The 27,921-nt window shown below is 41.2% G+C and overlaps 1 protein-coding gene across 1 annotated transcript; it reads right to left on the reverse strand.

Moving 5' to 3' along the window:
• plcg1 (phospholipase C, gamma 1) lies at positions 1-27,902 on the reverse strand. The gene is made up of 33 exons (XM_026153710.2): positions 27,640-27,902; positions 26,304-26,591; positions 17,809-17,961; positions 17,536-17,629; positions 17,390-17,437; positions 16,767-16,851; positions 16,524-16,607; positions 16,163-16,185; positions 16,005-16,074; positions 15,813-15,914; positions 14,059-14,177; positions 13,469-13,554; positions 12,914-13,034; positions 12,483-12,651; positions 12,263-12,385; positions 11,808-11,909; positions 11,447-11,634; positions 10,807-11,007; positions 10,596-10,715; positions 10,302-10,482; positions 10,073-10,150; positions 9,871-9,974; positions 9,558-9,651; positions 9,336-9,405; positions 7,989-8,152; positions 7,770-7,866; positions 7,439-7,663; positions 7,177-7,325; positions 6,433-6,547; positions 5,613-5,774; positions 2,081-2,169; positions 544-809; positions 1-439 (listed from the first exon to the last, which is right to left on the reverse strand). The coding sequence occupies exons 2-33, from the start codon at positions 26,518-26,520 to the stop codon at positions 403-405; spliced, it is 3,936 nt and encodes a 1,311-aa protein (XP_026009495.1). The 5' UTR covers positions 26,521-26,591; positions 27,640-27,902; the 3' UTR covers positions 1-402.
• Positions 27,903-27,921: the final 19 nt, after the last annotated feature.

Genomic DNA, 27,921 nt, shown 5'->3' on the forward strand with positions numbered 1-27,921 from the left:
TTGCTTTTTGTTCTACTGTGAATGTCGTTTCTTCTTCTTGCCCACAGCGGTCAGCTTCCTCTTAGTGACCCCCCCTCGCCCCTCTAATGTCCGAGTATGCTCCCTTCACCTTCTCGTCTGGCAAGTGGTGAAGAGAGGCTGGGCAGCAGGCAGGGAGGGGCAGAGACAGAAAGACAGTGTGGGAGAGAGAGAGAGAGAGGGGGGGGGGGGGGGGGGGGGGTTGGGCGAATGGAGGGAGAGAGAGCTGCCTGAAATGTAGGCCAAAGCGGTGGTGGGCGTTTCCATGGAAACTGTTCACAGCAGTCAGTGACATCATCGGTACGGGGGAGAGGCGACTGGGTGGTGGGGATGGGGAGGAGGAAGGGGGGGTTGCAACAGAAATGCGTCCTGATTGGCTTGGACTTAGACACGGTTCTCCACTCTGGTCCTCCGCGGGATCCTGAAGTGAAGACAAAGACAGGATAATGTCTGTAATCTTCTACACGTCCAAAACACTCTGGACAGGCATCTAACACCACAAAGAGAGACACACCACACACACACCTTCTGTTTTGCGCGTCCATGTCCAGCAGTGTCTCCTGGGACACCCTGAAGTCATCTATGGGGGACTGGTAGCGGGATTCAAAAGAGCCTTCCCTCCCTCTGTAGGCCATGGCCTGGGCTGGAGACTGAGGCAAAGGAGACATGCTGGAGGACGTTGAGGAGACTGAGCTCAGCTCCCCAAAACGCTCCCGCACTGACTGAGCTGTTGCCGACACTGATGAGGCCCCGACTGCAGCGAATGGGCTGAGAACCTCACCGTTTTCATCCTGAAATAAAAAACAAAACAAAGGAGTAAACACTAGTGGTTCTCTGTATAATCAAAGATGAGCTTAAAGTCTTGCATTTATAATTTTGTCAGGTCATTCAAGAACATAAGATGAACTATAAAGGCAAAAGTAAATGGGAAGAAAAGCTGGGGAGGGATTAAGAAATAATTTGAGGGAGGCAGCTACAGACAAAGAACATATAGGCACTTAACTCAGACAAGCAGAAGTGTTTTTTAAAAAGGACTCATTTTTCCAAATCTGTGCTTTATATTGATGCTCGAGATAAAAGCAGTAGAGTCCCCTGCAACAATGTCCACTAATAGCAAATTCTGGGACCGCTAATGAAGCATTAGCTTTAAACAAAAATAATTGCGTTCACCTTTCGTACACAGAAACATCAGTCCACTGTACTGAGAGGCCCAAGGGAGATATTTTTTCATACATGGAAGCCTTTTATGGCCCATTTGGGTGTTTTGCACCATTCACTATCTGACGAATCTCATTGCAGACCTGCCGGCTAATGTGTGACTATACATTTGGTGGTTTGTTTTTGTTTTTTTGTTTGTGGCTGCTCGTATTTCAATTGTGCGATCCCACCCGAAGCTCAGTCAGCCTGGGGTGGTGGGCTGAGTTAAACGAAGGGTTATGTTTGTATACACAGGGTGTGATGGGGTCGGGGCTCATGGTTTAAGTGTTAAAATAGTGATGCATTTCTTCTTCTTTTAATGTCACTGCCCTTACATTTTTGCACCAGTTAGTAGCTAATTGTTTTTCATACAAATCATGTAATTCAGAAACCTGTACAGTATACTATCACTACTAAGACATGAGGTACACTCACCCCTGCTTTTAAAGTAAGAATCAAAAAAAGAGGCTGTCCTGTGGTATTATTAACATACAGGAAATTAAACACAATGGAAATTAAAACCTAGGTTAGATGCAAAAAGTAAAAGCACTCTCATGTTTGTTCAGTAACTGTACAGCTACATGTTCACCTAGCTTTACATAAAGTCATGAAACAGGGTAGGAGTACGTTTACCTCGATCCAAAGGTAACGAAATCTGTGTAAAGCTCATTTGACTATTTGTTCTTCCATAAAAAAAAGTAAAATTTTTTAAAAAGCAGAAAATAAATAAAATTAAAAAAATCAAGATCTGGCTTTCACAGCACTCATTACTAATTTGTCAGCAATATGTCTGCTTGGCCTTCTTCAAGTTGTGTCTGCATGTTTTTGAGTGGTTTGTTGACAGTACAAACATTGTGGAGCTCACCCTTCCTCTGGTTATGTCCATGTGGACTAACAGAGAAGCTAACTCCAGGTCCTCGTTGTAGCTGTTCGTCAGAGGTACTGACCGGTAACCTATAAAGACAGAAGCAAAAGATTTATTTATTTATTTTTTATTAGTGGTCTGCAAAAAGATCCATCCATCCATTTTTTGCCAATTGGGGAGGCAGTCTAAGCAGGGAGGCCCACACCACCTCCTCCAGGTCTTATGGGGAGATACCCTAACTAGTCAGATATGTGAAACTCCTCAGCTGGCTCCTTTGAATATGAAAGAGTAGCGGCCTTCTCCATGGAAGATATCTGCCACACTACAGGGAGTGCAGAATTATTAGGCAAGTTGTATTTTTGAGGAATAATTTTATTATTGAACAACAACCATGTTCTCAATGAACCCAAAAACTCATTAATATCAAAGCTGAATGTTTTTAGTTTTAGCTATTTTAGGGGGATATCTGTGTGTGCAGGTGACTATTACTGTGCATAATTATTAGGCAACTTAACAAAAAACTAATATATACCCATTTCAATTATTTATTTTTACCAGTGACACCAATATAACATCTCCACATTCACAAATATACATTTCTGACATTCAAAAACAAAACAAAAACAAATCAGCGACCAATATAGCCACCTTTCTTTGCAAGGACACTCAAAAGCCTGCCATCCATGGATTCTGTCAGTGTTTTGATCTGTTCACCATCAACATTGCGTGCAGCAGCAACCACAGCCTCCCAGACACTGTTCAGAGAGGTGTACTGTTTTCCCTCCTTGTGAATCTCACATTTGATGATGGACCACAGGTTCTCAAAGGGGTTCAGATCAGGTGAACAAGGTGGCCATGTCATTAGTTTTTCTTCTTTTATACCCTTTCTTGCCAGCCACGCTGTGGAGTACTTGGACGCATGTGATGGAGCATTGTCCTGCATGGAAATCATGTTTTTCTTGAAGGATGCAGACTTCTTCCTGTACCACTGCTTGAAGAAGGTGTCTTCCAGAAACTGGCAGTAGGACTGGGAGTTGAGCTTGACTCCATCCTCAACCCGAAAAGGCCCCACAAGCTCATCTTTGATGATACCAGCCCAAACCAGTACTCCACCTCCACCTTGCTGGCGTCTGAGTCAGACTGGAGCTCTCTGCCCTTTACCAATCCAGCCACAGGCCCATCCATCTGGCCCATCAAGGCTCACTCTCATTTCATCAGTCCATAAAACCTTAGAAAAATCAGTCTTGAGATATTTCTTGGCCCAGTCTTGACGTTTCAGCTTGTGTGTCTTGTTCAGTGGTGGTCGTCTTTCAGCCTTTCTTACCTTGGCCATGTCTCTGAGTATTGCACACCTTGTGCTTTTGGGCACTCCAGTGATGTTGCAGCTCTGAAATATGGCCAAACTGGTGGCAAGTTGCATCTTGGCAGCTGCACGCTTGACTTTTCTCAGTTCATGGGCAGTTATTTTGCGCCTTGGTTTTTCCACACGCTTCTTGCGACCCTGTTGACTATTTTGAATGAAACGCTTGATTGTTCGATGATCACGCTTCAGAAGCTTTGCAATTTTGAGACTGCTGCATCCCTCTGCAAGATAGCTCACTATTTTTGACTTTTCTGAGCCTGTCAAGTCCTTCTTTTGACCCATTTTGCCAAAGGAAAGGACGTTGCCTAATAATTATCAGGGCTCTAGAGTGCGACCAATTTGGTCGCAAATGCGACCAAATTTTTCAGTGGTGCGGCTAAAAAAAAATTAATTTGGTTGCACCTGTGCGACCAACTGTTCGGGTAGCAAAAAAAAAAAAAAATATCTGCAACCTTCCCTGTGGTCAACAACAGACACACATTATGCCCCTATCGTGGACTAAACCAATCAGAGATAGTAAGGGGCGGGACCTCTCTGATTGGCCGTGCTCCAGTTGAAAGTGTAGGTGGAAGTGGGAGGTGAGTAGCTTGAATAAAGCGATATCAATTAATTAAATCCTGAATCGACTTTTAAATATAACTGTGTTTTGTCATAAACGCCAGATTCTCAGATTAAAGCTCACAAAACCATTTCAACAACAACCAAACAGCAGATGAGAGCAGGTAAACGCACTCCACACACAGACGTAAACACAGAATGGACCAACGCATCAGAATCAACTTTGTCTTTCTCGGCTTTCTCACCTGACGGCCCGTAGACGGACACGCTGTCGGAGCTTAGCGATCCTGATGCGTCCGGTCCGCGCTGTGTTTACGTCTTTTTGCGCTGAACCAAAATTCACCGAGCCAGCAGCAAAAGAAGCAGCAAACTGCGCTTCACATTTGGTCAGTGTCATCATGAATTTTGCTGTTTTGCTTCCACGACTATTAAAATCACACTTCATGCACAGCTAGCTCTCTCTCTATCTCTCTCTGTACTTCAAGAACAGTTTCCCGTCTCCAATCTCTGTTTTCTGTTTTATTCATTCGCTTATTACCCACCAGTCTACCGTTGTTTACAGCGCTGTCGGCTGCTGTCTTTTTCTTTTCTTTTTTTCACTTAAATGACCTCGGACAAGAAAGCCTATTTTTTCTGTTGTTCAATACTGAAGAAATTTAAACTTTATATGCAGAACATTGTAGAATATTTTTAAGGTTATCTGCTATAAAAAGCCAGACCAGGAAAATCTCCTTCATGTTTTTCTGTGTTTTATTCTCAGTTTCACACAAAGGCATCTGCTGTGATGCTCACAATTCTGATGAAGTCAGTACTGATAAATGATCAGAATTATAATATTTCTGACTGTCTGAGGCTAAGTTGAATCGAATCGGGACTTTGAAAACCGGAATTGAAGGGATTATAGAAATCAGTGATGATACCCAGCCCTAGTGAGCAGCCTAGGCACGACAGAAGTGGATGTAGCTGTAATAGGAAAAGAACTATTGCTAACTTTTCTGTTAAGGCCTGATCCTTCTGAAATTCATAGCCAGTGCTCTGACACGGTGTCATCAATCTTTGAATGCTGAAAAAGCACAGTGTATCCAGAAAAACACATTATATTATATCAATTATTATAAAATTTGTGTGCGCCTAACTTTTGTGCCGGCACGCCTAACTTTTTAAAGTTAGGCGTGCCGGCACGCCCATGGCAAAAAGTTAGTCTAGAGCCCGGATTATGCACACCTGATATAGGGTGTTGATGTCATTAGACCACACCCCTTCTGATTACAGAGATGCACATCACCTAATATGCTTAATTGGTAGTAGGCTTTCGAGCCTATACAGCTTGGAGTAAGACAACATGCATGAAGAGGATGATGTGGACAAAATACTCATTTGCCTAATAATTCTGCACTCCCTGTATAGAAGAAGCTAATTTCCAGTGCTTGCATTGGTCACTACCAAAGCTCATGCCTGTAAGTGAGCAGATAAATGTAGATCGACTGGTAAAACTCACTTTTACACTCAATCCCCCGCTCTACTCACCCCTCACCTCAAACAAGACCCCGAGATACTTAAAGTCAGCAACAAAACATGTAAAAACTATTTACAGACATGTTGAAGGCGTACCTGTCTTTAGCCCGTGAATGGGGAACGTAGCCTGAGCCAGGAAGTTTTGGTCGTTGAACATGTCGATCTCATACACCACAAAACGCAGAAAGGCAAAAGCAGAGTTGCACACGGTGAACTGGAATGTCTTTCTCGGCCAAGTGGGATTGAGACCATTATCAGCTACAGAAGAAAAGAAATATTGAAAATGTAAAGGGTGTATTCTCAATTCTCTAACATTTGTGCAATTATATTTCCCTTGTAACAGCAGTATAAAGACTTCTGTAATTAGCTGCTAGATAAAGGTTGCACCTCTACATTACACGGAAATAAAACCCTTTCCAGGACAAAAAAAAAAAAAAGAGAGTATGTCATTATGCCGATATACCACTTTTTAGTAATATACTGAAAAAAAAGTCGTTATAAGTATAGATTACATTTCTTAAATTTGTACTAAAGTAAATCCTGTCCTTACTCACTGATGGGAATTTTAGAGAATAAAGTATAGGTTGCAGTAAAATTTCCCAGTATCCACATCAAAGTATGTAGCAAACAAAATCTATGCATTAAACCATCAAAACATTAAAAAAAAAAAAAGTGTTTCTTCTGTCATAACGACCTGATGAGAGCTGTGCGAGTTTCAATGTTTTCCCTTTGTATTCCCACACATGGCACAGTTGTTTGTATAACTTCCTGTTTTTCCTCAGACCATACAGGAAATTACACGAGGAAAATATATCCAGTAAACAGCAACTGCTTTTTTTTTTTTCTTCCTCCCCAGTTTTGGCAGGGCCTGTCTTTACTGGCAGAGGAACTCGTGTTTAAATAAGAGCAGCTTCACCTTCAGAGTCTGTTTTTTGCTTGGCGCTGTCGTACTCCGCTCCGCACACCTCGATCTCAATCAGAGGGCAAACGATGCCACGTCCATGCTTGGGCAGATGCCGGGAGCCCAAGACCTTCAGAGGACAAAAAGCGATTACGTCTTTGGAATTTTTGTTTACATTAACATGTTGCTACACACAAACACACAATGCTTTTCCATCAGTGACATCTTATAATGTGTTTTTCTGCTCAATTGCTAACTGAGTGTTTGAACTACAGGTTGAACTCCTCCTTTAAACATGTGTAATTAAAAGCATGACTATGAGCAGTGTTTGCAGTACACCATTGGAAGCAGTCAGTGAGTCTCACAGTGAAGAAACAACAATGAGCTTCCTGACTTGATTTCTAAACAAGTTCATGAATGTTTATTCATAATTTATGAAAAGTGAGTTACCTTTAATCAAAAAATATTATTACATCTGCAACTAAAGGGGAATGTATTTACATGTAAATTGCAGCAATTGGTTGCTAGGTTTTGTAAAGTACCTCGGTTACCTCTCCGAGCTGTGTTACAATCACTGCTGCTGCTCCAGTGGGCAACTACAATCACACTGTTAACAAAACACCACCTGTCAGTTTCACCTTGTCTGTCTCCATAACCACCACCCGCTTCATTTATCCCAAAGAGATGAAGGGCAGACTCGTTTCTGCACAACTGCATCACACCCAAAAGCAGAAAAATCCAGTCCTCAGTCTACTGTACCTCAATCTCTAGACTGACTTGCTCCACACCCCGTAGTGTTTGTCTGTCAAAGGGATCAAAGTTGTCGTCCCTCATGATGGGCGGCTGAAGGACGTAGCCACTTCTTCCGTTCAGCATGAACAGGGCCTGGTTCATCTGCATGGGCTTGTCTGCAGGGAGGGAAAGAGGAAGGAATAGAAGGAAAAAAATGTAAAAAACACGTAAACAAATGAAATGTACTGTCTGTCTTCCAGCTTTGCTCTCAGAAGGGAAGAGAAGATACCTCCTGTCTGGAAGTTAAGTGCTACCAGCTGAGATCCGCAGAGCCACATGGGGAGCGGGTCATAGTTAGAAGAGTCTAATCTCTGGCCTCTGGGGTAGATCCTGGACAGCTGCAGCCGATTGTACTGCAGGAACTTCTTCCCCTTGATTTTGTTGACGTATTTCTCTGCCTTGGTTTCAGGGAAGGATGACATGTCCCGGAAACAGGCTCGCTCTGTGCCAATCTCTAAAAAAAAAAAAAAGCGACGACAAAAGAGAAATGTGACCCCATCTGCATTTGGTGTTTTTCTTTTTATTATGTGTGCAGGTGAGTGAGTGCACATAGTTCTTACTTTCTTCATCAAATGGCACAGGCCTACAGTAGATGACAAGGTCAGATAATTCCAGTGCAATCTTCTTCCTCCTTTCCATCATCTTCCCCTCTTCTATCTGGCCACAGACATGGCACAAGTATAAATATAGTAGTACCAACAGTGAGGCACATCACTGCTCAGCTTAAACCCAAAGTGTGAGTGCATTTCATGTGAAGCATATTATTTCTGTATATTTACCTTGGCCTCTGAGGTCAAGGTGACCTCACGGATCTTGAACACCCATTCCTTGAGCTCTTCTTGCGTGTTTGCAGCGATGTCGAGCGGTATGCCTATCCGCACAGGGGTATTCTGTGTCAGGGTGAAAACATAAGGCCTGCTGCCTTTCCCTTCGGTACGAACATCTGAAGAGAGAAAAAAAGAAAAAAGTTAGAAAAAGGGAACCAATAAATGGAAGTAATGACGGTTTTAAAAAAGTAAATAAATGAGGCTGGTGCTGAAATCATGGACATACTAGACTAACAGACCATAAGCAAAGGAAGAAAACATGGTGGAGAAGAACCACCTGAGAAGAGCCCAAGATGACAAATCCATAGCAATTATTGTAAACCATCTGTATCATCCAGTATTAGACAATAAGTGATAACATTCAGCAAGGAGTTATTTTTAAAGAATGAAAGGATTATATAAAACCAAATAATCCCTTTTAGAATATAGTTGGGTTTTTTTTAATTAAAACATTCATGTTTTTGTAAATGAATGCAATTACTTTCTGAGCATTTTTAGCTCATCTTTCATACTACCACTAGATGGTGCCAACGAGCCACCCAGATGGACAAACGGACTCAGGTTAACAATGCAAGGCAGCATGTGCCAGACCTAATAGGGGTGTACTGACAAGGCTGCAGGATGTCAATAACATATCAAATGCAAATCGGAGAGAAAAGCAACAGTAATAATAAAAACAGAGAAGACTTATTAAACTAAGAGGCTGATAATGGAGAAAAATAACAATAAAGAGAGTGATGACTAGGGCCGGGGCGACGTGTCGACGTAATCGATTACGCCGACGCGTCGTCACTTTCAAAACAGACATGGCGGCAGTGAGTAGCGGCAACACGAGTGAGGCAGCCGCAGTCGACTTAAATCATTCCACCCGAACACGCAGTTCTACAGTATGGGGATATTTTAACAGAAAAGGAAGCACGACGGCTATGCACTTTGCACATTTCATTTCTTGTTAAATGCTATCTCTAATATAAGATTGTACTACTACAACTTTATTTTGCAATTTTTTTATTAAAAGGTGTTGAAATGAAGAAATTTGTGTTTTCATTGAGATACATAAATTAGTAAATGTGAAATTGCTATACAAGTCAAATAATGCGGAAATAATCGATAATCAAATCAAATCAAAACAGAATCGGATTGAAAAATTAATCGGTAGATTCATCGATTAGGAAAATAATCATTTTGCCCAGCCCTAGTGATGACTGTGTCCTACAATTAAATTTATTTTTAAAAGCAGTTAGTAGGGGTTTACTGCTCTCAAGGTGACTTGCTACAGGAAGCGAAGGTGCTACTTACTAATCTGACAGGCAGACACATCAAGACTTCCTCTCAGCATATCTCCAAGAGGACTGTTTTCTGTCATCTCCTGTTGACAGAAAACAGAGCACATATGTATCTTTGTAAATGAAGACATGAATGACCTCACTGTGGTGGGAGCAGGTGTACTCATTTCTCTTTAAATAAATACAAAAAAAATGTGCTTGAGTAAGCATCTCGTTTTAAGGGTTTGATCCTCACAGTTCTATCAGGCTCGGCTGCTGACGGACTGATCTCCTCCACGTAGTTTGCCGGAAACCACATCTGCTTCTTTCCTCCACAGTCACCCTTCCACCTGAAAGAAGAAGAGGCGGGAGGGGTAAAGAGACAAGGGATGTGGTTTGTAAATATTTAGAAGCCTTTCATATTTAGAAAATGATCCCAGGACAGCTAAGAGAATTTTAAATGTGTCATTCACTAATTTACCATAGTTCTCTAATGCTAAGCACGTATTTGCAGTCTAAATTAATAATTAAGAGCTACTTCCTGAATGGATTTGATGCCACTCACTTACCATCCCCCTTCCTGTTTTTCCACATTAGAGATGATAGCATTCTTAGTGAAGGAAAGCTCATCGTCTCTCTGGGCTTTATACTCATACATGGCTCGCACCGTGCACTGAAAGACAGCACACAAGGTTACGTCATGTTCACATGTCCAAGTGTTGATGTTGCAGATCTCAGCTAACTGTCGATTTCTCCATCCTGCACTCTTACCTTAAATGTTGGCATTTGATTAGCCTCCACATAAAAGCCTGGATTCCTTCCCTCATACAGTGACCCGTAGTCTGGCTCCTATTGGGCAATACATTATGAGTTTGTTTTTCTTTTTGCTAGGCTGGTGGTGATTTCACCACAGAATGAAACTAGCATAATGCCATGAAACAATACAGCATTTTTCACTGGCCAGACGTTTCCTTTGTAGACTGTATAATGTGGTACTTACAGCAGTGCCTATCTTCTCCAGTGTGTCCTCGTTGATGGGATAGCGTAGTTTCATTTTACGGTACAAAGGGTGCTTCTCATAGTAGCTAATAAGATCTACAAGGCTGTCAAACTCTGAGGTGCCCAGCACCACGGTCTGACCCTCCTGCTGCACACGACAGTGCTTTATTTTACCCTCGGCTCTGTGAAGAAACCCAAAGAGAGAACTCTGCTAAATAACAATGATACAAGGCATTTATGTGCATGTACACTCAATATGCTGATCATCTAAGATTTAAACTGGCAACTAAGTTACCTGAATGAAATGGCAAAGGAGTTGGGCTCTGCCCTTTTCCTGACTAGAAAAGCCCCATCGCGAGGAACCCTCATCAACATGTTCTCTGCATGGCTCCTGGAGAGGTTGGCGTGGTACCACCTGCGACAAACAAAAACAAAAATGTGATGCACATCACGTAATAAATTCAGCACTTTCTCAGTAATCTTTGAAAATGCATATGTGTACTCACTCTTTGCTCTCGTGAGCATTGGTCTGAGGTACCGGCTCAGTCAGCTTCATCTCAAATTCGTTACAGCGCAGCGCCACCTGCTGGTAGTGGGTAATCAGAGCAAAGAGCGTGTCAAATACCAGGTTGTCAGTCAGGTAGAACTTTGGGCTGCCTGCCTCCTGACGAGAGTGGATGCGACAGTGCTGCACCCGCCCCGAGCGCCTGTTGCAGAGATGGGAGGCATGGAGAGAGAGAGAGAGAGAGAGAGAGAGAGAGAGAGAGATAGAGAGAGATACAATGAAAGGTCAGTTTTTCTTCCAGTTTGATAAACAAGTTAAGAACACGTGAACTCTTGTTCATCTTTAACAAACTGCCTTGTGATACCATCTCTACATTGTTCCCATAGCTTGCAGGTAAATAACAGAGACTGATCTGTCCTGCCCTCCTTTCACAAAGAGCTCATAATATCAGACAGATCACACGCCACACTGTGACTGATCTGCCAGTGCGACACTTAAATTTGGTTATATTTTAGTGGCACGTGCTAGTTTTCTACATACAAGTTAAAGTTTCCTATACTTAAAAGTGATTTCCCCTAAATTACCGTTTCCACCCTGAAATCCAATAGATGTTTTTTTAAATACAAAATATGTGTACTTACCAGAAAGACAAGGTGTAGTCTCCGACAAAAGTCTCGCTCTCCCGAACTAGGAAGGAGCCATCAGGAGCTCCAGTCTCCAGGCAGTACTCAGACAGCAGCCTCTCGGCTATCTGCCGTCCATCCCGCCCAGCACCAAGCTTTCCATGAAACCATTTCTCTGTCACATGTTGATCCATACCATAGGACACCTGGGAAGATTCAAGATGTGTTCACTTTATGTGTATCTACATACTTTATCTCTAAATAAGAGCCTCCCACAGACCTCTAAATATTAAAATTGCATCAAATTCCGAACAATGCGAACAAATGTTCACGCTCAAAAATAATTTCTGTACTTCAGCAGCAGGTCAGACCTACTAACCTCTCTGTGCTCCTCCTCATCATCGTTTCCTGGGTTACTGGAGGTCTCTTCTGAGTAGTAGATCTTACTGCTGGTCAGAACAAAAAAATGAGGGTACCACTCCTGGGATGAAGGGAGAGAAATGAGACAGATTGTTAGTTCAAATAGCTGGATCAAATATTTACAAGATCCATGTGTTACAGTGCAAAGTGGCACAAGATGATACAGAATAAGAACTTGATATCCCATGGAAAAAATGCTGATAAAGCATGTCTAAGTTATAATTGCAAGTGTAAGAGATGATAAAGGAAGACTGCAACATAATTTGTCTTAACTTGATTTTTCATGTTTTTACTGATAAACACCACATAAAGCATATGTGATACAGAAGCTAGTTTTTCTTTTCTGACCATTTCTGCCCAAAAATTCTTTCTCGTGCAGGATTCAGAAACTATTTATACACTGAACATGCTTACATGGTTAATGGGATCTTCCAGGTACAGGATGCCATTTTTAATGGAGTTGCTGATATCATTCTCTGAGTAGGGAGTGGTGGTGGACACCTCCTCATAGGCACTGCCTTCTGCGAGCTTCTTATGCTGCATCAGATAAGAGGAGAAGGACAGACAGAGTAAGGTTACTAATCCCCACCCCCCAAAAATCAAAAGATTTCTCATGACTCCAAGAGGCTCTGACCTTGATGAGGATCTTCCTCTTGAGCTGATTGGGTGAGGGCAGCCCATCTGCTGCGATATCCACTGCCTTGGTTAGAAGCATGTCTCCAAACACCTTCTTAAAGTGAGTGGCCATATTCCTCTGCTGCACAATACTACAGTGGTCCTCTATGGACAGGATGATGGGATATCTGTAAAAGGGACCACCGATTCAACCTCAGAGGAGTGGCAAATCCAAGGAAACCCCTTGTTTAACTTTGTTCTGATGTGACTTTTATTTTCTCACAGTGATGTCACTGTGGCCTGCCTACAGTGTTTCTACATTAGTGTGTGCCCGTCATCTCTTTATCTTCACCATCTCTTAGCTTGTTAATCACCACATCCCCACTGACAGTCATAAAAAGAGAAGAAAACAAAACAAAACAAGAATAGCGCGTTGTCATGCACACTCACTCAGATGTGACAAAGGCGTGCTCTTTGATGGTGGTCAAGACATCAGAAAACTTGATTTTGGTTGTAAGGGTGTGCCCATGGTAGATGACTGGCATTCCCTCAGGGCCATCCCAGCAGTCCACTGAAGAAAAAAAAAAACATAGACACATGCATGTAACATCATTTTATCTTTTATCCTTTAAGGATAAAGAAAATCAACAGATGTGTGTGAGTGACGAGACAATTGCAGGATCTGTATGTTTCAAGGCAAACAAGATCTACAACAAACAAGTCTTATTTATAGAAACCTGCCTGACAAGGGTTTGCTGAAAAGCAATATCGGGAACGGTTGCATAAGTATTTGCATGTGAGGACCTGGTTAAGGGTGTATTAGCTGGGCTTAAAAGTCGAGCTGTGAAGGATAAGAAAGTGGGTAAAAGTTAATTAGTTGGTTAAAAGTCAAGCAGTGGTGATTTACTACTCGTGGGTAAACCGTACACCTTCCAGTGTGTGTGTGTGTGTGTGTGTGTGTGTGTGTGTGTGTGTGTGTGTGTGTGTGTGTGTGTGTGTTCCTACATTCAATACAGCGACAGCCCATCCTCAGACAGCGTGCGTATGCCTCCAAGGACGATTCACTGGAAAACTGGTCTCCTGTCAGGTAGCTAAAAATAAGCACACATTGTCAAGTACGTACACAAAACACACAGCCACACAGGATTAACATGTCAGGGAGTGTCTTAACACACGAACACACTTTTTATGGTGATTACATAAATAAATCAATACAGTCATATCAAAAGGGCTCGTTCTCCTCTGTTGACCGGATAAATACTTCTTACTCATTCAGTCAGTCAATTCAAGCCTAATCAAAGCAACATGGGAAACTTTCATTCCGTTGCTCCAATGAGCATTGTTTCACATTTAGTACAGAATTACTTGCGCCGACTTTCACACACTTTTCAATGGGAGGAAAAATACATTTTCCTGCAAAATAAACGCCTGGATCTCATTCGGGAAAGAGATTGTTAAATAATACGCTTTTATCTGATGTGTGAAGCCAGTTCAAAAGACCTCTTTTTGGGCAGAGGTTTCAAGAACTCCAGCATTCCCAGGGCCCAATTAAAGCAGGCAAACCAGACACATGCATAAATGCCCTTCATGCTTACGTGTTGTGCGAAGAGGAGATCCAGTAGTGAGACAGGGGGTTGTTCATATTCTCAGGACACACTTGGTCCAGGGAGGAATCCCAGATGGTGTTCTCTTTGGAGAACAGGTATGTGAGGAACTACACAAGAGAGAATGAGGAGCAGTGAAAAGTGGGAAGAATTGCAGACCCTAGCAATATACCGACGTGGCACTGAAATGATAATGATCAGATTCTTAAAAACATCTGACCTAAATACTCAGGAATCAGGGCACCGTTGCTTAAGGCATTTAAGAAGTGGCTCAACACCTGTTTGTATGCACAGGCATGCACTAGAGCCCCCAAGGAGAGGCGAACTGCCAAGTTCTGATCCAGCCTTTGGACTGTGAGAACTGTTGAGTTTGTGTTTCCACCAAAATTATTGTTATTTTTATGTTACTGGTGAAAAGGTCTATCTTGGTTTCAATATAATTCTAAATTCCAAGATATAAAGTAAAAAAACAAAACAAATACAAAACCTAAACATTTCACTGCACGATCCCATCTATCCTGTAAGCAGGTACACCTTGCAAATATACATTTTTCTGGCACATTTCCTAATGCTTAAACAACACAAATGCTCTAAACCAACGGTCTCCAACCTTTTTTGCGCCACGGACCGGTTTATGCCCGACAATATTTTCACGGACCGGCCTTTAAGGTGTCGCGGATAAATACAACAAAATAAAAGTAGTACCGGTACCGAAAACAAAGAAGATTTATTCATAACACACGTGAAAAGACCCAGGAAAACAGAGTTAACGATAAAAACGATAACAAAAAACCCTGAAAACTATACATTTCACACCTGAGCCTCTACTCTCGCGGCCCGGTACCAAACGACTCACGGACCGGTACCGGTCCGAGGCCCGGGGGTTGGGGACCGCTGCTCTAAACCACAGGGCAGTCAACTTGTACACATGCTAACAAGTAGGAAATTACAAGATAAAGTACTAAGATAAATGTTTCATGTCAAAATAATATGAATGCTTCTAAAAAAAAAAAAACACTGTTAAATCACTGACCATGCACAACTGCCAACATGAATAAATTACAAAAACTAAGAAAAACTGAGATGGAACATCTGGGGAACATGTGGGGTTCAAAATGTCAGAATTATTGTCATAATTGCTTAATCCAGATTCTTAGATTTAACTTGTGTATTAAACACATAATGACATTGGATTCCATAATCAGCAAACAAAAACATCACATTAGAGTAGGATTTGTACATATCAGATTCCCATTAAACTTCAACTATAATAATTTCCATGTAGTGATAATATTTAAAATAAAGTATCTATTTTTTTTAACTATTCATGGGCTTTTCTTTGCACATAATCAAGGCCTGGGCACCAGTGACCTAACATCCTCTGGCACGAAGACACAGCATCACCTCCTGCAGGCTCGCTTGTCCCACTTTCCTCTTTTATTCATGATTTACGGTGACCACAAAAATCATCCTTCGCTTTCTGCAGAACTGTCATGCCGCACTATACTCAATAACCTTTTATATCTGTGTAGGAGGAGGTGCTTCAGGGCCAAGATCATGGCCAGTCATGTTAATTTCTGAGCATCTCCCTCCCACACTAACAACACAGGGGGGAAATCGGAAAACATAACCTATGAAAACATGGTACATTTTTCCGTTAGTGAGCGAAGACCCAGAAAAAAAACACAAGAACACAAGTGAGAAAAGGGGGGAAAAGAAAGAGTGAGGCATCGAGGTGCGCATACCTCGTCTTGCTGGAAATAAGGCTGCTCCACTTCCCTCAGGGGGTCTTTCAGGTAGCCGAACATAAACTCTTGCACTTTGTTGTTATCTGTGGCCCACATCTCCTGCAACAGCAAACACAAACATGCATTAGAGCATGGAAAGAAAACAAATCGGCAATAAAGTATGTAAATGTCCAACAACCGAGAGAATACCTTTTGAGACTCCAAGAGGAAGCTCTTGAAGTCCTCCAGGGAAATCCTCTGTTCTGGTCTATCAATGAACCTGATAGAAAAAGTACTGGTTAATTTCAGCAAACAACCGTGATGCAAGAGAAAACATCACTGTATGTGTGTGCGTTTTGTATGCCTACCTTTGAAGAAATGGGATTTCCATCTAAAAGATAGTAAAGAGACAAAAAACATTTAAAGTAATTAATCAAAGCGCTGCACTTTCAGTGTTAGACATCCTGTGAGGTGGGGGAGGGCACTGAGGTTATCCATTTTATCTGACCCCTGCTTGCCTGCCTTCTTATCTGTGTGTGTGTGTTTGTGTGTCCTAATGGCTTCCACCAGAGAGGTTTGGTGGGTTTTTAGCTGGTGCATATTGATCTTGAAGCCATTTGAGGACGGACAGATGGGAGATGAAGTGAGCCTTGGCAGAGCATCAGATGGGGTGCTAGGGGGATGAAAGCACAGGGACTATCTGTGGATACATAAAAAGACTGCACTTACGTTTTTCTGGGCATCAAACATGAGACTACGATAAAGCTGCGCAAACTGGCTGAAGGACACGTCTCCATTCCTCATCTCCGAGTCCTATAAAAGAAGCAGAGAATCAGAAAGAAAACTGAAATGACTGTTAACGGCAAATCATAAATCTTTAGCCTCAAACAACATCATCGTGAAAGGGAAGTTGGCGGGGAGATGGAGTGGGAAGGAGGTTTGTGATAAGAAAAGTAAGCAGCAAGAGGTTACCGGAAGTTTCTCTCGGAGGAACCTCATGTTGGGCACCCTGTAGTTGACCTGGCTCAGCATGCTCTTCAGATCCTTACAGGATATCCTAAACACGTTTTGTTGAAAAATAAAACAAACACGGATAAGCATGTGCAACATGTGCAAACACTTCTACTTGTAGATACTATTGTGAGGCAGAAATGCCATTTTGAGTTTACAGATGGGCTGAAACCTTGTAAACAGACACCCTGCATGTTCTGTTGAGTGGTTTGGGCTTCACTTCTGCTACACAGCTTGGAATTTTGGCCAGAAACGACAATACACGGCGCACACACAGTAACAAAGGCCTGTCAGGGATGTAACAGACAAACATCTCTGTACATCTCCTCTCCATTCTCTGCAGTCTGTTTCCTGCTGCAGGAAGAGTTGTTGGTGTGCGGCTGAGGGGTTAGTTCCCTTACTACACCTCAACTGAGCTCTCTCAAAGACACCTACCAGCCAGTTGCAGCAAGTCTATGTGCTCTTAGATGAAAGGGCACACAACTGGTGTAGCAAACAATTGAGTTACATCTTATAACATCCATTTCTTGTGAGGGCGATCTGATTAACTCTGCAGCTGATATCCTTTGACCGAGTTTAGTTACCTGTCTTCTCTGTTGCGATCGACTGCGTAGAACTGCTTACGTAACCACCTTAAAATTAAGGAAAAGAAAGAAAGACTTAAGCGATTTCTTGCATACAGAAAACAGATAATGCCGTCTATTTACACAAACTTTGAGTTCAGATTTACCGCTCGATCTGAAGAGGTGTTGGAGACTTCAATGTGTCAGTCACAAGCGAGGTTAACCCTTGCACCCACATGGTCATCTCTTCATCAGATGTTGCTGTAGCAAAAACAGCTGACCTAAATAACTCAATTCTGTCACAGGCTAAAAATACAAGAAGCCTATCAACAAACAAAATGTGAAGATTTGATTTATCAATGGTACTAATGATCTTATTGAGGTACAATGGTAACAGGCTACTTCTTGTCAATGTGTAAGCAGTCCTTCTCTGAGCATACCTGCCAGGCTGAGTGATTTAAGGCGAAACTCTGTGCCGTACAGAATAACAAAGCAGTGGGCCTGATCGAGCCGTGCTGCAGAGTCCTCCACATAGCGATCAAAGTCCCGAGATTTCTGTCCAGAACGGATCTCCTTGATTTCTCGAATATCAACTGTAGATACAGACAGATATGTAATAGTTAGCAAAACACAAAGCTGCAGGTTCCCAACACATGACACGGTAATATTCTGGTGTGAATATGGTGCGCAAAACTTATATGCAATGATATGTTAATAATCAAAATAACAGTATCTGGCACAAAACTGCAGACTTAGCTCCAAGCTCTCCTTGTTTTCTAATTCCATTTCATGTAGGAAACATGAAACACTTCAGTACTAACCCTAACAGTCTAACATACAAAAAATAAAAACCTTGTGCAAGTACCTGCAGCCCCTCTGACCACATAAAACAATGAAGCTGAGGCGGTGACCCAAACCACATTCAAGTATAGATCAAAAACCACCAATTAGTAAGCAATGGGGAGAGGGCAGTTTTTTTGTTGTTGTTTGGGTTGTTTTTTTTAGAAGCTACTGGTCAGGTCTAAATGATTGAGATTTCAAATATAAATATACATGACAAATATATCACAGTATGTACCTACCTGTGCTCGTAAGTGCAGGCTGTTAAGTGTGCGTGTTTAAACATTTAAACAATATATGATCATGCTAACGTTTTCACACAACGGCTTCACGGTTTATCTGTAGACATGACAAATGAGGAAAAAAAAAAAAAAGACCAGATATAATTTTATCTCAACTCCATAAACAATCATTGAGAAACTTTACAAGTGTGTGGGCTGCAAAGTAGCACAGCGGGTTCCTATCAGTGTTACATTAACTGCAGTTCAAGACCTACAGCAGGGACTCTCTTACTAAGCACACACACACACACACACACACACAGACACACACTTCTTTCAGCTCCTGCTCCTCTTCCTGCCCCTGAACCACACATCCTGTGCCTTTGTCGCCTACACACCACATCTGTGCTTGCGTATAGGTGAGCATGTGCATGTTCTTTTCTCAAGCATAAAAATGTCTTCTCACAGAATTTCACCAAACTGTGCTCTAATCATATATCATATCTCCGTTTACTTAACCCGCCACACGGGCCAGCAGACTTCCGTTTAGACTGAAGCACTTCTGACAGGCTGATCTGTTAGACAACACTTTTAGTCATTTGTGTCAAAATATTTGGAGCTTGCCTCAGACAGATGCAGGAAAGAAAGAGATAGCCAGAGCTGTAACCTTACCAAAAGAGATGAGAGGAGGTATCCTGCAAAACACTACCACACTTCCTTCTGTGCTGTGCCCTGTCTTCCAACATTTTTCATACCCAAGCAAAAGTATTGTCAGTAAAAATATGACAGCCTGATGTTTAAACTTTGGCCAATGTAAAGTTTATCCCCTTCCCCCAATTTCCTTTTTGTTTGTTGTTGTTGTTGTTTTACTTTAAATAAGCCAATGTTATGATATTGTGAAAAAGCAAACGATCAAAAAGAACATTTCTGTTTTTCATCTAAAATGTCAAACTTCTACTGTTTCACACACAATGTCAGGATGTTCTTCTTTTCCATTTTTATACAACTGAAAATACTGTGAACCAAAAATAAAATATAGGAAGAAGGCCCAACTTTCTGACATTTCACATACATTTACTAAGAAAATTAAAAGAAAGAATATCACAAATAAAACAAATCAAAAGTAACTGTCAGCTTTAGTGTTGCTATAAAGCCTAAAATATTGGATTGGATGGGTAAAGACATAAGCATGATTATTACTGAACTGCATTCAACCAGCGACTCAAAATCTTGAGATTAAGAATCGCTTCTGTGACAGTGTCCTTTTCCCAGGTAGCCCATATTTTTCAACTCTGCATGGGTTCAAATTGCACACCTTCTTGCAGTGTTTACAACTGAACCACGGTGGTGTCAAAAGTCAATACGTTCACAATTCGCTTAGAATTTCATGGCAACTGAAAACGTCACACTCGGCCACGCAGACTTAAGAGTTTTGACTGATAATCATGTTCACAATGTCAGCAAAGGACCATTGAGCAATTATTTTGCTAAATATTCTAAGTGAGAAAATATAAAGATGACTATAGAATAAATAAAAACATATGGGTATGCAATATGAACTTGACACTGTAGGATCTTTCTTGCATATGGGGCACATCCACAAATTACCTGGACTGCATATTTTATATTTTTAACCTTAAATAGCCAGAAATAAATCTGTGAGGTAAGCCCCAGATTCATCTTTTTAACTATTAAGCAGATCAATCGTGTTTATATGCACCATCCATTCTAAAGCAAGAAAAAAAACCCTGAACATTTCCAAGTGACTATGCGGCCTATGTTGTGACAATGTTTCACTGCACACTTCCACATCAGCTGATCCATGTGAGCTTCACTGACAGCATATGGGATCAACTTCAGCAGAAGACTTTTCCTCTGACAAACATCTGACAAGCCGCTAAAAGGGTTCAGTTCCCCTTTCCAACAATCTCTAAATGGAACGAGTCTGCTGTTGAGTTCTGCTTGTTTTCCAGCAACAGCCTGCTCTTTACAACGTTTTCATACAGACAATCAATCTGAAAGCAGTTTCTGATTAAGTAACAGCGTTGCTGCCTGAGGGCTAATGTCTCAGTATTTTGTTGAAAATGTTCTTACATATAAACTACGGCCAGATCCAAACGAGTAACACAAACACACACAAAAAAAGGTGGGTCAGTTAGAAATGACATCACGTCTGAGGTGTTACAGTGTATGCACGTCCTTTGCGGGAGGTATGGAAAAAGCACATCAGAAGGACGACAGTTTTCACACGTGTGTGCAAGTTAATTCCACCCGCTGGTTATGTAACTTAACATAAACAACCCAAAGACTTCTTCATTCTCAAAAAAGGATTTCCAGGCTACAGGTGAGAACATTTATTGGTACTGCTGCTGAAAAGGAACTCGTCCAATGTCGTGGTGCGTGTTAAAACAGTATGTGGTTTGAATTATTGTCAAAACTGCTCACCGACGTATCATAACAACAACGACGACAACACAGTTCTAAATCCTGTCTACACCTGAACACGCCTCACATTCCTGCACCATTCAAATTAAAAGGTTGTCAATGAATCCTTTCATTGTAGATGAATCTGCCAATTATTGCCCCGATGACAGTGTAAAATCTCAGGGCAGCAGTGGAAAATACCCATCCTAGTTTCCCCAGAGTCCAAATTTCAATATCTAATTTTGTCACGATCAGAGTCCATAGCCCAAAGATATTGAGTTAGCAGTCATATTAAGCAAACAACAATGTTTACAGTAGAAAAATCTATAAACATATTTGAGGAATTTTTGTTAAAAGACATAAATTACTATCAAAATAGATGTGGCTTCTTTTCTTGTGCTCATCTAGAATTACAGCTCTTATTCAAATGCCATGAATTTGACCGTTTCTGCATTTATGTGAACTGCCCCTCTGTGACTGAGCAGATCAATGCAACAGTAGATGTAGAAAGTAACTCGTGTCATTACAATGCAACAGTTCAGTGATATCCAGTAGAGTGCAAAACAAATATCTGTGAAAAATATCCCTAAAAGACCAAAAAACTCGAGTTATCCATGTATTCAGTGCACTGTATTGTCAGTGAGTATTATCACAATTTTTCAACTTTTGAATAGTCTGTAAATTCACTCAGTTAGCTCTCCGATTCTCTTGCAGTCTGCCATCGTCGCTTTCCGAGCTGCTTCTTCCTCAACGCAAGCCGGTTAACAACATTCATTTTAACCTCTTTTATTTGCTCAATGTCAACATGAAGAGTCAAGAAATTGTGGCTCTAGCTAAGGAATCCATTTAGATTGGCAGGATGCGCAAGAAGTTTAATTCGCATAGCCATTTTAGCGTTGCTGTAAGATTTGGAGAAAAACTAAAGGACAGACGCTTGTCAGTTTTTAAAGGTTAAAAAGAATGAAACAATAAAAAATAAAATCACATACTCTGATAATATAGGCTTAGGGGTCAGAGTACTGACTGAGGCCTCACAGGGTTAAATAAAAAAAATTGATTCTGTTGCTAGTGTATTGATAACACCATAGGAGGAAGCGGATGTGGTATACTGCAGCATCGATTTTGTCCCAAACCTAGGAGCAGTTGCAGCACGGCATCATTATGTAGTGTTTATAAAGGGGAAAAAAGTCTCATATTCAAACTCACGATGTGTCAGTCATTACTTAGCAAGTTTATATGCATTTGTCCTGGAATTAATATTACACTGCAGCTTGCATTTCTACAAGACTTTGCCCACGAGTTGAATTTCATGCTTACTGCTGACCATTTATCCTTGCGTGGTTCACACTACATGTGAGAAGTGTTTAATAAAATATGTAATGTTTATATTTAATTTTATCAGTGTCTGAGCTGTGATGTGAGATAGATATATATAGAGACACACACACATTTACATATTCTAAACCAAAAATCTGGGGGGGCTTTTCTGTAATGTTTGCAATAAACTGTTCATTATTGTCCATAATATACATAAAAACTTAATGTCCAACTATACACTTACAGATTTAGAGAAGATTTTCTCAACATTCAACTGAGCAAAAGTGGAAAGGATGTAGAACTTCTAATGAACACCACACCAGGCTTATCAAGATGCAACAAATTTACCCACAGTGGTTTTCTTCAACCAGAGATAAACTGGATGACAGAAACATTTCTACAGTATGTTATTAAATATAACCTGCTAAACAGTGCAGCTAGCCTGTGACGCTGTGTTTGAAGATGAGCAATTTAATGTTGCCCAACGCCACGGCAAAAAGGAAGGACATTAAAGATTTTTCATATCAGGACATAATAAATTACTATTTAGTCTTTACCAGGTCTTACAATTAGGTAAATAGAACTTCAGATGAATAACAAAATAAATAAACCACAATTCAGTAAGAAACTGTGAAATTAACTACATCACATGATTCAAATGCATATAGAGCTGCCTATAGCAGCAATAGCTTGTAGTAATTATTTTCTGTATGCCTTCATGAGTTTCTCATATTGTTGTGGAGGTATTTCGTCCCACGCTTCTTTACAGCGTTGCAGGCATTGATTTATGCACAGCTCTCTTAAGGTCCCACCACAGCATATCACTCAGGCTGATGTCTGGACTTTGCCTTGTCCACTATTCTGTTGTAGATTTGCTGCTTTGTTGCATGACCCAGTTTCAGCCTAGCTTTAGCTGTAGACAGATGGCTTCACTCTAGAATACTTATGGTTCATGGTTGACTCAATGACTGCAAGGTGCCCAGCTCCTGTGGCTGCAAAACAAACCCAACCCATCACCTCTCCACCACCATGCTTGACAACTGGTATGGGGTGTTTGTGCTGACATGCTGTGTTTAGTTTTCACTAGTGGTGGTGCTTTGCATTATTACCAAACATCTCCAGTTTGGTCTTACCTGTTCAAATAACATTGCCTCGGAAGTCTTGTGATTTGCTCACATGCATTTTTGCCTAAGCGGTGCTGTCATGTTCTTTTTATTAAGAAGAGGCTTCCAAACAAGCCATACTTGTTCCATCTTGTTCTTTTTTTACTGTCACAAACTTTAACACTTAAAATGCTAACTGAGGCCTGTACAGTCCGAGATGTTGCTTTTAGGTTTTTTGCAGTTTTCTGAGGATTGCAAGGTCTGCAATGAATTTGTTAGGAGATCCACACTTAAAGACTGATGGACTTTAATTTTTTTGGAAATGGCCTCATATACTTCCCTGATGTCTTTTCTCTTTGCCACTGTGTTAACACACCTGAATTCCCCAGAGCAGTAAATTCCTGAAACATCTGCTTTTGCAGAGATGCTCACACTCACTGATGATCAATTTCAGACTCACAAACAGCTAAGGCCACCACCACCATGTCTTCCATACATACACCTGCCCACCACCCCACTAATGTGAGCCATTGTCTACGTAGCACCTCATCTTTCAGGCTACTTACATACAGACTATATATACGGACCAAGTCCTTTGCAATTTGCCCTTTTAATGAGTGACTTCATCTTGCTTTGTTATTTATTACTGTTGTCCTATTGTCTATTTATATTTCCTTCACAGTTTCGATGTACATGTACAATGACAATAAAGACGTACTCTCTTCTATTCCAAATAAGTGCATCTGATTGGCAGCATTAGTCTTTCACACACTGCTTCTGCATTTTGGCTTCATTTTTGTTAAATAATGTGCTTTTATGCCTTTTTTTGCCAATTGTATTTCAGTTTCTTCAACCAGAGCTTGTAAACATAACAGGGTATGACTATGAGGTTACAAGAACTAAGTTGTTTTGGGGGTTTTTCAAACCAGGACACAAAACTCAAATAAATGGTTGAGAGTATAAAAGTATTCATTCATAAAACTCTAGAAGCGGCTCAGAGTTCATCAAAGCTTGCCAGCGAACTCACTTTCCATCTCCGTAGCTCTCTGATATTAAAATGAGTTGATGGTGCCTAATGACTCAAACATGATTTCGATTCATGTACATGTCACCTGGTATCTGTCACACACTAAACGAGGGGGTTAGAAAATGATTCGCATGATACTGCTGAGTTTTACTGAGGATGCTGTGCAGGACGTGTTGCAGCAGTCTCTTTGAAAACAAACTGTACACTCATGTAGTGACTAACAGAACTGGAGCAAACTTTTTCACTTAAAAAGACAGACTGTGAAGCCCAGGTATCCAAGCTGCATATTTATGACACGCTCAGAAGGCACGTCTGTCTACTGACAATCATTCTGCAAGACCACATCCTGCTATGTCAAGCCGCACATACATCATAGTGTGCTGTAGAGTAATATACAAGTGTGCGAGCCACAAATGAGTGCAGCCAATTATCTGATTGGAAACACGGGGCAAAAACTGAAAGGCAAATCACGTGGAGTGGTGAAAAAAAATGCACAAAATACACTTTAAGAGAGGATGGAACAAATGGGTCCACTTCTCAGCACTTTATATTTAGAAGCATACGAGACTGCCGTTTCCACAGTTAATGGACATCATTCTTTCATTGCCATTGATAAGGGGTAAATACACGGGGCCAAATCGTTCCTGAACGATTACACACTTCCAGTAAAAACCCTGGTATTCTATTTCTGAACATTAATGAGCAGCTCAGGCCAATTTCACCTCTCCAGGAGTATCAAATGGCAGCTATGAGCTCATGGGCGTATGAAACCCTTCACTAAGAAGATGATACTGATTTTACCAAAAAAAAAAACATCAAAACAAAAAACAAAAAAAGAAAAGAACACCACTAAGCCTACCCTCCTTTGTGTATGTGTGTGTGTGCTCTTTTTGTTGCATCCGGAGCAGAGTGCAGCTGTGCACAAGGCATCCTGCTACCCAAGAGACAGATGACATTACGACTCACTAAAGGCCTGTGCGTCCTCAGTTAGACACGCTGCTTTGTTGAAGATTAACCTGAATGCCAGCTTCCTGGTACTATACAGAATATTCCTATTAAAAAGGAACAAAAGAGCGCAAGGAAGCAGTGTTTCTTCTCTGCGTCGACCCTACAACTATTTGTACCTGACACGTGATTTAATTTCTTCTTCCTCTGATATTCATACCTGCTTTTTCCAAGAGAAATAAATATATTATATTGCAAGAAAATAATCCCAAACAACTGAACATTTACGCAACCTGTGGTTCAGTAAAGAAGCACTTTAAACACTGATATTACGACACACAGGCGGGGTTGCATGTTTTCTTTCTATCATACAACTTTAGCTATCAGATTGATTTATGCGCTTAAAAAGCAGCCGGTTCAGTTTTACTTCTACCGTACTGATCCCAGTTTCTCCAAACTGTCTTTAGTGTAAAAACCTTGTAAAACCAACCAACCTCTTAAACTACTCATGTATTTGCTCAGTAACTTTAATTTTTAATCCTGGCAGTACAACTTACATTTTTCACAACACAAAGGTTTTGGCATCTTTAAAGGTTAATCAGTTGCCTTGGGTTCCAATGTAGACATCAACTAAAATATCTTACACCAATAGCGACTAGTTACTTGACGCATAAAGCACTTTTAGCTGTAATGTATAAAAAAAAAATAAAAAAAAATCCCACATCTACAATATCACTGCACTACCAGTCTCTTATTGATCAGTGGAATCAGTGGAGATTTCACTGCGTCTTTGCTGTATGAATTCAATTATTTGGGGCTTTTAGATGTGACATCACATCCTAACTGACAACACTATCCAACTGTTCACAATACCATCATGTCGGCCCATCGTGCAAGTCTTTTGTGAGGCATTCAAGCATCTTAAAAAAAACGCTGCACCCATCATATTTCTGACTGCATGCCAACCAACCAGTTCTGGCACATATACCTTACAAATTTACCAGTCATCAGGAGCGCTGATATTTGTATGAGCATCTTTGCACTGACAGAATACTCACTCTCGCCCTCTATTTTATCCGTGCCCCGAGTCCAGATAATAGTCCTGGTCTCCAGCTTTACTTGAAATGTCCTTCTCTCTGGCCGCTGGGACTTCTTAGAATAAAATAGTGTCAGTACTGTCCCCAGCTCCAGGTCTCGGTACAGGTTGTTCATCTCTGTGGCGTTGTCCATCCACGGCACAGGTCCATTGGAAAAGAAGCCAGAGGTCCCAGCCATGTTCACTTCCCCTGTTTGTTATCCGTTTCCTCTCAGAACAATCTGCTCAGTACAGGCTTAGACAGGGATACCTACAGGAGGAGAAGAAGGGAGGGGAAGCCCGTGAAACAACAATTCCTCTGGGACTTCATGTGTGTCAGTGCTGCATGCACATTATAAGGCACCAAAGAGTTTGATGCTGTCAAGAGCCATGCTTTAAACGATATTGCATGAAGTGTAAATGTTTCTATCATCCAATCTTTATAAATAAATGCACACTGTAAGACACTGCTACCCATATGTTGAGATACATGTCAAATATGAACGTAGGCAGTAATAATGCTTTATAATGACCATTTATAAAATTATATTTCTAAAAACTCTTCTTTAATGTTCAGCCCCGAAACCACAAATGACTCATGTCATGTCATACACACACAATATATATATATATATATATATATATATATATATATATATATATATATATATATATATCCTAGATATTTTACGTTATCTTCCGTACTTACAAGCTAAACAAAAAATGTGGGCAAAGAATATATTTCAAAACATACCTTTGACCTTATTAACTTAAGGGTACAAGTACTGAGAGCAACGATTAGGCTACAACCTTTCAATCCCATCAGAGTGCATTATGTATCATTAAGAGTGGTGTGAATAAATGAGAGCTGCATCAGAAACCCATCGTGCAACGAGAAATCATGTTGATGTAGATAAATACAACAGAAAGGAGAAACGGGGTTTAATGTTATTTAGACTGCTTTTTCAATTAAAAAAAGAAAAAGACCAACAGGCCTGTAACTCCCTACAGGAAAAAAAGTTTCCTGTGAAAACAGTTTTAGGAATACAACTGGTGGCGAATGGCAGAAGAGTGGGGTTAACGCTGTAACAAGAACCGTCTGGCTATTTTCACGGCGTGGAAACGGGGCCGGTGTGTGCTAGCATTTCGCTGGGCGAAAACAACAAACATACCCTGCTAGACCCGTAAAAAAAACAGGGGGCTGAGGTAGCAGTAGCTGTTCTATTCATTCCTACTCCTCCTTTTCCTTTTCCGTGCGAAGAAAAATTAACTGGGAAAACAACACGTCGGAGAGGGGCTGCCGTGCTGGAACTACCTACCGCCGCAATCTCGGCCCGACCGCACATCTCCAACGGCTGGCTGCTCCTCTCTCCTCGCGTCTTTTCTCCTTCTTTTTTTTCCCACCCACACTCAGGTTTTCCGTGATTAAATCATCGCCGGGCTCTCATAAGGCGCTGCGGTCCGGACAACAACAATTCCCGTTTCCTCTTCTCGCCTCTGGCCGTCCATAGAGAGAGAGAGGCAGGCAGACACCGAAGCCCGTGGTAAGACTACGCAAGTTTGTCTGCTCTCGGATCAAGCCAGCGCAGGCCCTCTCTGGC

The sequence above is a fragment of the Astatotilapia calliptera genome, chromosome 20 (genome assembly GCF_964374335.1).
Source record: "Astatotilapia calliptera chromosome 20, fAstCal68.1, whole genome shotgun sequence".
Classification (NCBI taxonomy): Eukaryota; Metazoa; Chordata; class Actinopteri; order Cichliformes; family Cichlidae; genus Astatotilapia; species Astatotilapia calliptera.